The sequence below is a fragment of the Drosophila albomicans genome, unplaced genomic scaffold, assembly GCF_009650485.2.
Source record: "Drosophila albomicans strain 15112-1751.03 unplaced genomic scaffold, ASM965048v2 utg000081l_pilon, whole genome shotgun sequence".
Classification (NCBI taxonomy): Eukaryota; Metazoa; Arthropoda; class Insecta; order Diptera; family Drosophilidae; genus Drosophila; species Drosophila albomicans.
In genome coordinates, this window is record NW_026263503.1 from 66,986 (window position 1) to 81,107 (window position 14,122).

The following is a 14,122-nucleotide window of genomic DNA, read 5'->3' on the forward strand; positions in this document are numbered from 1 at the left end:
TTTCAGGGTGGTCTGCTGATAAGTACTTATTTCATCACTTACGAACAAGTGCTCCGTACTACAGGGAAGCGTACCAACCGCAAGCACAGATCCCCTTTCGATAGAGTGAAATTTCGTTTGATCCATAAGAAGAGCTAACGCTTCATTAGGAAGTTTTAAACTTAATGATTTAAAAAAATGTTCCTCTTTTAATAATAATAAAAGTATGATCGCTCTTTCTTTTTAGGTCTTTTCATGATCAGTACTAAAGTATACAATGTTCTTTCATACTTCAATGACAAATTTGTGTGGCATAATTGTAAGTTTGTTTATATAAATGAAATGCGTAAACATCAAACTTTACCTATTTGCTTATTGCAATTGTCAAGTGGTTCTAGATTGTAATATAAAGATTATTAGGGTTGCATGATATTTAAAAAAATATTGTATTAATGTTTTCATTTTTGAAAAATATCAAAATAATTATTTTAAATATCAAGAAAAAATATCGATATATCGAGTAAGTAAAGCAATGGAACAAATTTAATTTTTAATATGTAAGTTTACGTTAGATAAAGTTCAATTTATTTCCAGTATTGTTTGGCCAGTGACTTTAAAAAGACACGTTGAGTTACGTGTCAATCAATCATACGGCTGCGTGAGTCACACACTACACATTTTATAGCCAAATCCATTCTTTCTGGGGATACTGAGCTACCTAGTGTTATCAGGTAGCGTAGTGCCAACTTTGAAATGTGTGGAAGTGGAACTGGTTTTCAGAGGGGCTGTCCGAGCTTTGGGATTGTGAGCAACGCACAGGCAAATTATCTTTGCAAATCATAAATATCAAAAATTCAGTAACTTTGTCTGAACATGTAGCAACAATTAACTAACCATTGCATTGACGAATAACAAATACCACACCCTTGAAATTTTCAGCATTCATTAACGATTTAAAATTAGTTGGTTGCATCAAATCTTCTTCTGTTTTGAGGAGCTCTAATAAAATAATGTTATATATTACATACATAAAAAACAGAAGCTTCTAAAAAAATTGAGCCAAATTCGTACATACGTATGTATGTTAGCATTGGCGTTGGCGCCAAAACACAACATCACTGTGAGTGTGTATATGTATATTTTAAAATGGAAAATCAAACATCCTCTTTTAACACATGCATACATACATATGTATGTACATTACCTTGCTTATACATTTTGTGTATGCATCCTGGTACTTATTTTTCAGGTGCGACAATAAATTTGAACTATTTCCACTAGTTTGAATAATTTTAAAACATAAAGTGTACTTTCCGGTTTTTTCATTTAATTCATAATAAGATTTCGCGGAGCTCATTTTTCTCAACTTTCGGGTTTCGAATTGAACATGAATAGTGTGACCAAAACTCTTCCTTTAGTTTTTCCTTTTTTTTCTCTTCTCTTGTTCTTCTTTTTCATCCCATTACAGTTCACAATGGCGTCCTCTATAAGCTTGTCCTGCTCCCTCTCCGACGAGGTGTGCTTGAGAAGTCTTTTCTCACCAGCGCGCCCCATTTCACCTCCGACAGCCGTCTCTCCGCCGAGACAAGTCGCACCGATGGAGACGGAGCCCTCTCCTGTACCGGTGACACCGGTTACTCCGCGTGAGTTTTCCGTGCCTCGCCGGGTCACCCACCAGCGGGGTGGGTGGTATAAGCCTCCCTTGTTCCGCTGTAGGGTGTGCCGCGGTGTCCACGCACTGCCAAAGTGTCAACGGTTTGCCCAGCTGACGCCAGAGAACCGGCTCCGGCAGTACTTGTCAATAAGTACTGTCCCAACTGCTTGGCTCATCAGCACTCCGGGGGCACTTGCCGCAGCGGTGGACAGGTGGTGCAGGTATTGTGACGAGGACCAATGTCGGAATTTTTAGCGCCACCACATTCAATATGTATTTGACCACAAAGCTGACGTTAAGAATTTTGTCGCAAACTGTAAACATTCTTTAATTTTAAAATGCTCATACATCTTTTTGTTGGTGTTGTTTTTTTTTTTTTTGTTATACAAGGGGTGAGTATTTGGTAGAACTGAAGTATCAATGATGTTTGCGGTTCAGCTTGGTTGAAACCAGTTCACAACTCGTTTAAGGCAGTGTCATTGACGTTCAGTTTAAGCCATATATGAATTACTTATTACTTATTATAATAAACTTATATGTCAAAATAAAAATTCTTATAAATTATTAAGCACTAAAGTAACATAGTTAAATTTTGTATTATTTATTTATTTCAATTATTATCTTAATTCTCATATTTATTTTAAAATTTTGAATAAACACTTTTCTAATCCATTATCTTAATAATTTTTCATTAACATTAAGAAAATATCAAAGTTAATTGAACTTATACTCATTTATTGTAAAGCTCTTATTATCTCACCCTTGAGATAATTTAAAAAAAATAAAAATAAAAACAAAAACAAAAAACAGTGGAAATGAAATGAAAATGGCGCGGTATGAGTTGCATAAGCCGGATGAGAAACCATAGGATAGTGGATGGCAGTAGAGAGAAGAGTCGGAGCGTGGGTGTCCCGTTGGAAGAAGGATCAGCTTTGCAACTGGTCGACGGAAAACACCACGACACGACCACCACGCGGACCCTTTCGTCTGCGCCCGGGCAAGTGGTCAGCACACGACCAAGGCGCCATTCTTGTGGTGGATATTCTCCTCTCTGATGATCACCATGTCACCGATTTGGAGGTCGCGTGAGGGTGACTGCCACTTATTCCGCTTATGCAACTCCTTCAAATACTCATTCTTCCATCGCACACAGAAATGCTGATGGAGAGCCTTGAGCCGTTGCCAGCGATTGCGGATGGACTCCACATCCTCCCTGGATTCTGGCTCCGCCATGGAGACTAGCGGACCCCCGATCAGGAAATGACCGAGACTGAGGGCCACCAAGTCGCTTACATCCTCTGACATGGGAGACAGAGGCCGCCAATTGAGGCACTCTGCCGTCTTCGCCAGGAGGGTTGAGAGTTCCTCGTTACTTAACGGAGGAAACCATTTTGTAGAAATTCGTCTTGAAACTCTAGACGCCTGCTTTCCAGAGACCCCCCATGTGAGGGGCACCAGGTGGGTTGAAATGCTATGCAAGACCTTGATGGCTGTGTTGGTGAGGATCAGATTGCGGGTGCCCTCCGCAAGATCTTTGGACAAAATTGAGGAAGGAGGCTCCGACGAACGTTTTCCCGTTGTCAGAGTACATGTGAAGAGGGCACCCACGCCGTGCCACGAACCGGTAAAAGCTTCCAAGAACTTCTCCGCTGTCAGATCCGTGGTCGCCTCAAGATGTATTGCCTTGGTGCTGAAGCACACAAACACACATACATAACCTTTCGTAATATTGCAGCCCCGTCCGACGTAGCTCTTGACGTCGAAGAAACCGGTGAAGTCTACTCCGGTTTTAGTAACGGTCGCGAGAAAGTCGACCAAGCAATTGGGAGATCGCCCATCAGCTGCGACTGGAGCTTGCGACGATGTATCACACAGGTCTTGCATGCTCCAATTATGGTTCGGATCAGCCGCATCACCAATTGGTCGCCTCCATGGAGGGAGACTTGATGAGTGAAAGAGACCAGGAGGCGCGAAATGACGCAGTTGACCGGAGTATTACGGGATGCCGTTCGTCGTACGATAAGGAGGTGGACGCTCTTACGCGTCCACAGGAACGCAGGACCCATAACTTGTCAAGGAACGGATTCAAGCTCAGAATATCACTTGACCCGTTTAAACGATTATGGGACCGGAGGGAAGCACACTCTTTCGTGTATATCCGATTCTGAGCCTTTACTATCAGCTTTTCCTGAGCTTCTGCAAGCTCTTGAGAGCTGAGCGTCTCTGGAAACCTCCGCATATACGCAAACACACTGAAAATCTTGGCCCAAATGATCACGGGAGTAAGCCAACCTGCTGGGTCGGATAGCACTTCTCTTTTTGTGAAAGATGGTTTGGACACCATCTCGGCGGTGACGAAAAAGAACTCGTCGGACGTGGCCCGCCATCGAATACTCAGAGTCTTTGCGACACTAACTTAGTCGATCTCGAGGAAGTCTGCACAGAGCAAGTGTTCCTTAGGGATTCTCTTCAGCACATCTTTTGAGTTCGAGGTCCACTTACGCAAAGGGGAACCCAGCACTCTCGCGCGCTGTTCGAAGCTCATCTATAGCAGTTGCTAGGTCGTCATCAACGTACATATAATTGGCGATGATGTCACTAGCTAGGGGGGTACCGGTTGCGAACATCATCAAGTTGATGCAGAACGCGGATAGCCAGGTACGGAGCACAGTTCACTCCAAAGGTGACTGTGTTGAGTTCAAAGTCGCACAACTTGCGTCTCGTGTATGGAAGAGCAACCTTTGAAACCGTTTGTGTTTTGGGTCCACAAGGATTTGCCGATACATCTTGGAAATGTCGGCATTGAAAACGAACATACTATTCCTTCAGAGAGTCGTTTCTCTTTATACGGTTCTCGTTTCTCAGGAGCTGATCGAGACCGGTAGCCCTCGAGTGACCCAGGTCAATGTCACCAGGATCGCGAAATGGAAGCGTGACCATATAGCGACCAGTTTAGGTTCGCACGGTCGTGGCGTTGAAATTAGCCCCCACCTCCCAAAATTTGGAGAGGAACTAATGGCGGAGTTCGCTCGACGAACAGTCGAGCCGAAATGGACTTAGATGTGGATCATGACACAGTGCCAGTCAGGATCCAACCAAAAATGGTCTCTTGACCAATGAGGGTCCCACAAACACTAGGATGAGACCCGCCGAGCAGAATGAACGGGAGCACATCAATCTGCGAACTATCAAAGAACTTGGGGTCTGCCAGCTGGATGCTTGGCAGATTATCGAGCATCGCTTGTGGGATGGTGCATGAGGGCAGATTCCCCGTTAACTGGGGAAGGACGTACGCCGACGCCTCAATCTGCAAGTCTGGTCGACAGGGGAGCCAATTAAGAATTGGCAATACTTGCGGGGCTGGGCTGCTACAGATTGAGTCAGCCTAGAGACGTGGGCTTGCACGGATGTATATGGCATCCTCAAGCGCTTGAACAATCTCTCAGAATGGAAGGTGGCCTCTGATCCGGAATCGATCAGAGCCCGAGCTATATAGCGGACGCCGAGATGGCAGACGTGAATAACAGCTGTGCTCAGCAGAACACCTTGTGTGTTAACTGCCAGGAATGACTGGACGTTAGCTGACTGGGAAGGAGTGGACGCGTGGAAGAGAGGCGAGCGCATTGGAGGTGAGTGGGACACTCTCCGCTCCGCCGACCGAAAAGCACTCAAAGCTTTTCGTTCTTCAACAATGCGCTCGAGCGTAAGAAAGCACTTAAGTTCCAGTGCTCTCAACTTCTCTCTCTCTCCCACAACTCTCCACCGCTGAGCGCGGCTCGGCACTAGATCAGCGAAATGCCGTCGGCATTCTGCTAGGTCAGTGTCAAATTCGTTTCTTGAACAGCGGTCATTTAATCTGGCCCCAACTTTGTGTGTTTCATTACAATAACCCGAAAGAATAAAATATATTAATTATTTGTGATAAAACGCGAGTGTTTTATTTTGCAAACGGGGAAAACTTTGTCGAGACTTTCAGCGCCACTACAACAGTGATCATCAGAGAGGAGAATAAGAGAGAGAGAGAGAGAGAACCACAAGAATGGCGCCTTGGTCGTGTGCTGACCACTTAATTTTTATTACTATTAAGAGCAACATATAAATTTTACTTGCTAACAGTGGACTTTTGATTTACATTTACGTTAGAATACAAATACATATTTTAAACAGTGCTGCCTTCGCGGGCTTACAAACGATTAATCGGAAATATACAAATATTTTACACTTATTTTACACAATTATTTTACAATGCAAACATAGAGTCACCCTATGACTTATACGAACATAACATTTAAATGCAGCAGAGACAATATCAAAGTGAATTTGGAAAGTAAGTAACAAATTTTAAATTAAAAATCTAATTTTGCAGGTAAAATTCAGCTGGTGCCGAGGAGCATCCAGGATAGTTGCCTCCACGCGTTCATCGCCTCGTTGGAAACTCCATCCACCAATTTATATGGGAAAAATTTGTGTTTGCAGAGGTAAGTGCCAATCAGTGCATATATTTTGCGCAATATAATTTTCTGATTGTCTTCATTTATTTTTTAGTGGCTGTGGTGTGTATGTGCATCTGGATTTGGCCTTAAGGTGCTCGTCTGTTGGCCGCCTCGTGTCTATGGTGGGTTGAATTGCGCGCTCTGGTGCGCAACAGGTGCAATGGCCATGGCCGCAATCGTGGTAGTTCCGCGTTGAGTGCCTAGATTCTTTCAGTGGCACAGTGGTCGTCGTGCAGGATGCGACGAGGCTCCTAGGATGGCCTCGCCGTGAGTTGCCGGCCAGCAATAAGTCTGTTTGGCCTTCGTCTTGGGTGCGTGCAGTGACTTGAGCATCCATCTGCTGGTGCTCGCAGCCGCCGTCGAGTCTGAAACAGAGAGGCTCGCAATGAGACAGTTGCAGGCATACTTAAAAAGCTGGCGATGGCGGCCCATCCTAGGATTAGCAGGTTTGCTGCCGTCACTGCTGGCCTTTGTGTCTTCCGTTGGCGTTTTTGTTTGCATTCGGATGTTTGCTCAGTTGTTTGCGACGCCGCAGCAGGCGGATCTTCGTCCTCTAGAAGTCGCTCCAAACGTCTGCTCACCAGCTCCAGACCATTGTCGAGCGCCTCGTTGTCAGTTGCCGGTACCAATTGTGGACGTGTCGCCTCGTGTTGGGTAAGTGTATATGTATCTGGCAGCTGTGATTGTGTTTGCCGTAGTGGTGGCGTATCGTCAATGCTGATGATTGTTATTTGCCGCTGCTCAGTCTGCAGCTCATCATTAGTTTGAATTTCGCATTCACGATGTGCCATATGCTCGTCCATAGTAATGTCAGGTATAATAATCCTTTTGATTGCAGGTGGCTGTCATCTGGTGATCTCCAGCGCATCGTCTCTGTTGAGAAGGCCATCTCTGAAGCGTTTGTGGAGTGCATTGATGGCGGATTCGCAGAAGCGTTGTGGCGGCTTGGTACGCAGGTTTTGCTGCTCCTCCGCCGTGTCAGGCAGCACCAGTTGTTGTGTTGAAAATGGCTGGCCACGTATGCAGTCCATAATCTCGTCTCTGGTAAGTAGTCCATGTATGAATTTTGCAATCCTTTGCCGGTTTGCTATTTCGCCCAATGAGCCAACCCAATTTAGTGGCTCTTGCTCGAGTTTTGCAGCATAGTCTAGTCACGTGCGTGGCCAGCGTTAATTTTCGGTCAAGTGTGACGCCCAGGTAAGTGTGTTTTGATTTAATTTTAATTTCGTTCTTGTTCTTTCTATTTCGTTTAGATCACGTTGCGTATATATGACATGAGCTGTTTTCGTCTCGTTGATTTTAAAGAACCATTTTTTGGACCATTTCACAAAGTGGTGGAGGTATTGCTGGGTCTCATTTCTCGCATTGGCCAGATGATCAGCGGAACACATTACGACCGTGTCGTCCGCGTACGTTGACAGCAGCATCGACCTTTCGTTCGGCTCGGGATGGCAACGATTTTGAGTGAGTAATGGCAGCGCCATGTCTGAAGAGGAGTACACTGTGGGACACCAGCTGATATGCTACCGATTCTAGATGTTATTCCGTCGTTGCATTTGACCGCAAAAGTGCGATCAGTCAGCTAATTTTCAATAATTTTATACAAGTTTAGTGGCAGAATTTTAATAATCTTACTCAGCAGACCCTCATGCCACAGCAATATTGACGTTCTTCGAATGCCCTTAATATGTGCTGCGTCACTCTAGCCAATTGATGTTCAGTGCCGTGCTCGCGTCGAAAGCCAAATTGATGGCTGGGCACTGCAGTGGCAAAATCTTTGTACTCAAACAGACGCTTGAGCAGAAGTTTTTCAAAGAGTTTTGCGAGGCCAGATATGAGACTGATTGGCCTGTATGACGCCACGTCTTCTAGGCATTTTCCCGGCTTCAGACACATCGTGAGATCAGCATACTTCCACAATTTGGGGAAATATTGCGCGTAGGAAATGGAATTCTAGATAAATATCAAATATAGCAGCGTCTTTTGTGGCAGCAATTTTATTAAGTTATTCTCAATCTTGTCATATCCAGGTGCTTGGCCGGCTGTAGTGCGTTGATTTCCAGCTTGATTTCCGCCAATGTTATTGGCTTGAAGCTCAGTTCATGGCCACGTGATGAGTGCACTTGTTGCAACTGCTGGTGTCGCTTCCACCAATCCTCTCTGATGGCCATGCGTTCTTCATCCGTATTTGAGAGAGCTGGTGTAAATCTGTCTTCCAGCTGGGAGACAAATACCTAAACTTTCTCATCTGTCGTTTTCGTCCAAGTGATTTTGTAAGTAGCATTGCCAGCCGCGTCAATAGTTCTTGTTGAGAATTTCAGTGGGTGATTTGGTTGTGGCTGCTTTTTGATTTTATTGGTCAGTTTCCATAGCTTCTGTATGGCAAATGGATCCTGCGTGTTTATGCCCTCAAAGAGTTTATTAATGTTCCTGTTTCGTCTTTTTTCCAGCGCTTTTTTCAGTCGATTTTGTGCAGCTCGATAGCATTGTCTAGCCTCTGGAGTGTGGGTCAAGAGTAAGTGCCGCTTGCATCGTTTTTTGTCATTCAACAGTGTTCTAATTTCGTCATCCAATTCCAGGTTATGTTCTTGTCTCTGCCTCTGGCGATTATGCTGTCCGTTGCCAATAATATACTCACAGCATCGTCAATGTCAATGGCCACGTTTATCTCAGTGTTCAAGTGGATGACGTTCTCAAGCGTAGACTGGAAACATCTGATATCAGCGCCTCTGGCCAGAAGCCTAGAATTTTCTCTGTGATAGCGCAGATTTACGTTTAGGCAGTCATAAAGTTCGATTTTCAACGGCAAATGGTCAGAGCTAAGCTCAGCGCTGGACGATATGTGTGTGAAATTGCCATCAATGCCGCTGGTGATGGCAAAGTCAATGGCCGACGGGCGCTTTCTTCTGTCGTGCGGATAGTATGTGGCTTCCATGGATAGCCTCGTACAATGCCGTACCCCTCTGACACGCACGTGGGTTTCTCCACCACGCATGCTTGGCATTCCAGTCGCCACACAGAAGGAAGCGGACCGCTGTATCGCCAGGTAAATTTTCAAAATGTTTAAAGAGTTTCGTGAAATGTTCTTTACTCCATTTAAACGCCGGTGGGCAATATGCTGCTGCTATTATAATTGATTCTTTTTTGTTTTCAGCTTTTAATAGAATGGGTGCGCATTGGATCGAATCTTCATTAATTGGCTGCAGTGCCGAGTGGCTAATACGAGAGCGTATCATGATGGCAGCACCACCTTTGCGATGTGCGTTCGGATTGACGGCAAAGTAAGTGACAAATCTCGGCAGTTCGAACACACTGTCATTAGCTGGCGCTCGCGTTTCGTTGAGTATCATAATGTCTATGGAGTTTTGTCTGATGTATAATACTAATTCGTTCATTTTATTTTTCACTCCACAGTTATTCCAGAAGGCAATTTTAAGGGGAGTACTGTTTTGGCTGTCTGGATCTGGCAGCACTCTTGGAATTGAGCCTGGGCAAGAGTCCAGATTTGGATAAAATGCAGCGTCATTTATGTCATTAAACATTATAGAACTGCTCATTTGCTAATGCGCACTCAACGTCCATATTAAAGTCGTTTATTTGCGAGTCACCATTGTAAACATGGTTTGAATTGGTTTTGCTTATACTGTTTCTTATCTTGTCCTTTCCTTGCATGTGGAGAAATGCGTTAAACACGTTGAACAGTGAGTCAATTCTGTCGTTCATTTTCTTGAACATAGTTAAGTTTGCTGTCATGATCTTGTCAAAAATGTGATTTGGTGAATTCATCTGTTGCTATTTTTGCTGCTGCTGTTCCTGCTGCTGTTGACGCTGTTTCTGCTGCTGTTGCTGTTGTTGCCATTGCTGCTGCTGGTGCTGCTGCCGGTGCTGTTGCTGTACTTGCTTCCGCCTTTGCCGCTGCTGACTTAATTGGACTCCCTGTTTCGCAACATCGTCATCATCCTCATCGGACACCAGTGCGCCTGACGCAGCCGATGCTGCCATCCGCTGTTGCTGCTGGTCGCTGCGCAGCTTCTGCTGGAATTTTGCCAGGTGCATTTGTGCTGGATTTCGACGCATTGTTGTGATACCCAAACGATCATGTGCTGACTGCTTACATGGTCATGAATTGAGTTGGTGTTTGCGTTAAGAGGAGGGAGGATTTGGCGATCATTTCGTACAACAGCGCTGTACGAAAGGATTCTGTCATTATTTGCTGACGGCTGGTGGGCATTTCGTTATCTGTATGCTGAATCAATTTGTGAGTTAAATGTTTCTAAATTTGTTTGCTGTCTGCTGGCCAACTGCTGGTCGTTGGATGGACGTTTGTGTGGCCTTTTTAGTTTGACCCTGTTGATTGATAACTTTGCGCTGGTCGCTTTGAAAGATGGGCAACCCTTATAACTGCTAATGTGCACGTCTTTACAATTAGGACATGTTGGTCTTTCGCTTCTAGGCATTGTGCAGGTAGTTGAAGGGTGATTACCTGCACATTTCATGCAGACAAATGGGCGTCTGCAGTAGTTTTTAGTGTGCCCAAATGCCTGGCATTTATGGCATTGGGCAGGGTCACTTGATTTAAATTGTCTTTCCACCAAAACCGTCTGGTAGCCCAGCTCCTTCAGATTGAGGATATCCTCATGGGTACCGTCTGGTTTCGGTTCAATCTCGATCTCAAACAGATTCAATGGTCTGGCCGTGAATCGATGCCTTATGCATCGTATATACCTGTCTTTATAGCCCACCTCAATAAGCCTGACTGCCAGCCAGTCATTTGGTGTGCTATGGTGCAATAGGCGAATAACAATATGAAAGCCTTTTTCGTTGCGTCTCTGATGAGTAAATAGCGTATCGTTGTCATTTAGAATTGTCATTATGGCTTTGTATGTATTTATATCCTCGTATAATATGCGGACACCATGCGTGCATGTAGGGGAAATTTGTGAAGATCTGTATGCGTTAGTGATAGCTGTTAGCGCTGTTGCTCTTTTTTCTATATCTTTCTTTTTTTCCAGCTATTTCATGAGTGTGAGTGTGTGTGTAGGTGTATAGTGGGGAAACGGTATTTCTTTGTATTGGCTCTGTAGGCGGATCAAGAGGCTCTGGCTCTGGGGTGCCGCTGCTGTGTGAGCCTCCGTAAGGTACATTGAACATGATCGAGTCGGTTTGAGATAACAGGGAAACAATGTACTCACCACTTGGCGCCTTTGTCAGAATTTTTAGATATGGCACCTTACTGTTTTGGTTTCCATTATGGTTTCCATCGCTGGCCACATCCTTATTGGCTGGAGATTCGTTTTCCTCCTTCTTCTGTTTAGCCATAAAATCGCTGAACTCCTTGAGAAAATCATAGCTAATCCTGGAGTCCCATTCCTTGTCAGAGGATGACATGATTAATTCACTTGATCGTTTTTTTTGGTTTAGAGTTTTTGCTTTTGTTTTAATTTTTCCAATTTAAATTGCTAAATTGGATTCACTTAGACTTTTTCTTTTTATTTCCACTTAAATACATAGTTTATTTTATGTTTTCTATTTTTCGTTTAATTATTTTCCACTTTGATTTGTTTATTTAAATTGCGTTGATTTTTATTTGCAGGCCGAAATTTTATTCAGTGCACAAATTTGTTATTTTTTTTTTTTAGGAGCGACGGACATCGGCTACTGAGATGCTTCTGACTGGCGTAACATTACCACTGAAAAAAAAAGAAAAAAATCTGACTGGCGGGAGATTACCATCTGAAAAAAAAATGCTTAGTTTCACTAATAAAAAAGGAAATATAAAAAAGCAGTGCCTTCAAAAGTGAAAAACTCCCTCAATACAATGAACCATGACTTAATGCCGTCGAACGCGAGTGTAGTGTCTTTATATGACTCCGATGGCACCACCTGTCCGCTGATCCACTCCCCTCCTGACATGGATGTGCCCAGCTCTGACGACGAGTACTTTTTAGATATACTCTCACCAAATCAAACCGTCCTACTCCGAGAAGCACAATCCTCCAGAAACCAGCGCCAAACACCGGAAAATCTCCCACCCAAATCCAACTCAACGACAAGTGCCATCATTAAAGGCATACACATTCAACACCAACAACAACCTGATGCAAATGCTCAATCAGTCCAGCAACAAAACATAACCAACATGGCGACTGTTGCCAACTCCTCCATTAGCAACAGCAACCTAGCAACATACAAAGACAACCAACAGACAGCCAACACAGAAAAGCAGCAACAAAAACTAAACAACATGGCGGCCCCAGTCAGTACCTCCGTTGGCAACATTAAGCCAGATAAGAACAAAAACAACCATCAGGCAGCCACTTCCAAAACACAACTACAAAAACAGACGCCAAATCTCGCGCCATTATTAACACATACACCGAAGCGCAGCTTAATGCATACTGTAATAACCCGATAATAACACTGAATATTGTTTCTATTTTAAGGTATATTATTTATTATTACTTTTAGTAACTGACACAAATATTATATACATACACTCTCGTTGATGGCTTGCGAACTACTGGCCTGCATTTGAGCGCGAGCCATCATCCCTCTCTGCAGAGTCATCGTTGGCGCTCTCCGTATCTACTCGCACCGGTTCCCACATCCCTCCTTTGTTTACCAGTTTGAGTTTTAAACCAGGTCCAGATGATGTGTCGTATTGTTCGGGAGTATCCACCGACGATGTTGACGTGTCTTCTCCAAATCCGCCGCAGTCGATGCTATATCCGTAAAGTCCTTGCTTGTGCTCGAAACCGGAATTTTCTTTAGGTGACTAGCATCCCTTATAAGTGTCTTCCCCTCCCCTGTCAATTTAACAATGTTACCTTCACGCTCTAAGACTTCATATGTTGTGGTATCAAAATTTGGTGTCAACTTATTAGGGAACACTACATTCTTCATCAGTACCTTATCGCCCACTTGAATACTAATCTCTTTCGCTCCTCTCTTCTTATCTGCATATACTTTCCCTTTATGTTTTTGTATATAATCATTGTCCTTTTCTTCCGAGTCATGAGCTTCACCCAAAGCGTCTTGTATGTTTGGAATTTTGTCCCTAATCATTCTGTTAAACATAAGTTCTGAAGGAGAGGTACCTGTTGTACTGTGCGGGGTAACATTATGCATTAAAATGAACTGCTGAATGTCCTCTTGAAAGTTGGTTTTGTTAAGATGAGCTATTTTTAGTCTTTTCACTAAAGATCGATTCATGTTTTCGACCTCGCCATTCGCCTGAGGCCAATATGGTGGGGTCCTTATTAGTTCGATGCCATTTGTGCTGCAGTATTGTTCGAACAACGAACTAATATATTGTCTCCCGTTGTCCGTTCGCAGATATCTCGGAAAACCCAATCGACAAAATATTTCTTTCATGGCTCCTATAATTGATTCCGATGATATAGATTGTAAAAATTTTAGTTCCATATACCTGGAAAAATAGTCGATAAATACGAGAACGTATTTACCGTTTGGAAGTGGGCCTAGTAAATCACTAGCTATAGAGTTCCATGGGCTTGTTGGAAAAGCAGTTCTTTGCATAGGAGCCGGTCTTAATGACTGAGATACTAACATACAATCTTTGCATGATTTCACAAAATTTTCCACATCTCGATCGATGCGTGGCCACCATACCTTTACTCTTAATCGACGCTTCATGGCTGACTCACCAGGGTGTCCTTCATGAGCTAGTTCAAGAACTCTTTCCCGCAGACTTTTTGGGATAATTAGTCGTGTTCCCCTCAATAGGATCTTTCCTAGCATCGAAATTTCGAAACGAAATGGGTAATAACTGTTTGATGTACTGCTTTCCCACGAGTTGGCATCCAAACAGGTCATCGCGTCAACAATTTCCTCATCAGCACTACTTTTTAGCGCTATTTCCGAAATGTCCAATGATGTAGGGACAGTGTATTCAACAACTCGAAATATGTTGTGTTCCGTTTTACGCCAATCCGAATTTGTTGATGGTAATTCACATAATCGAGATAGGCTATCT

At 43.7% G+C, this 14,122-nt stretch overlaps 2 protein-coding genes across 4 annotated transcripts; one reads left to right on the top strand and one right to left on the bottom strand.

The window, feature by feature from the left end:
- Positions 1–2,638: 2,638 nt before the first annotated feature.
- On the bottom strand, positions 2,639–3,517 carry LOC127566252 (uncharacterized). Its single transcript, XM_052008275.1, has one exon. The coding sequence runs from the start codon at positions 3,515–3,517 to the stop codon at positions 2,639–2,641; it is 879 nt and encodes a 292-aa protein (XP_051864235.1).
- Positions 3,518–6,633: 3,116 nt separating this feature from the next.
- Positions 6,634–8,057, top strand: LOC127566250 (uncharacterized). 3 transcript variants are annotated; one of them, XM_052008271.1, is made up of 5 exons: positions 6,634–6,780; positions 6,965–7,170; positions 7,268–7,323; positions 7,432–7,590; positions 7,766–8,057. In XM_052008271.1, the coding sequence occupies exons 2-5, from the start codon at positions 7,042–7,044 to the stop codon at positions 7,830–7,832; spliced, it is 411 nt and encodes a 136-aa protein (XP_051864231.1). In that variant the 5' UTR covers positions 6,634–6,780; positions 6,965–7,041; the 3' UTR covers positions 7,833–8,057. The 3 variants fall into 3 exon arrangements, with proteins under 3 accessions (XP_051864231.1, XP_051864232.1, XP_051864233.1); XM_052008272.1 differs by having other exon boundaries at positions 7,769–8,057; XM_052008273.1 differs by having other exon boundaries at positions 7,784–8,057.
- The last annotated feature ends 6,065 nt before the right edge of the window (positions 8,058–14,122 follow it).

Bases quoted from the DNA above. Each gene is read 5' to 3' on its own strand.
- LOC127566252 (XM_052008275.1), bottom strand. From the start codon at position 3,517: ATGCAAGACCTGTGTGATACATCGTCGCAAGCTCCAGTCGCAGCTGAT.
- LOC127566250 (XM_052008271.1), top strand. From the start codon at position 7,042: ATGGCGGATTCGCAGAAGCGTTGTGGCGGCTTGGTACGCAGGTTTTGC. The intron at 7,171-7,267 runs GTAAGTAGTCCA...CGAGTTTTGCAG, and splicing joins AGTCCATAATCTCGTCTCTG to CATAGTCTAGTCACGTGCGT. The intron at 7,324-7,431 runs GTAAGTGTGTTT...TTGATTTTAAAG, and splicing joins CGGTCAAGTGTGACGCCCAG to AACCATTTTTTGGACCATTT.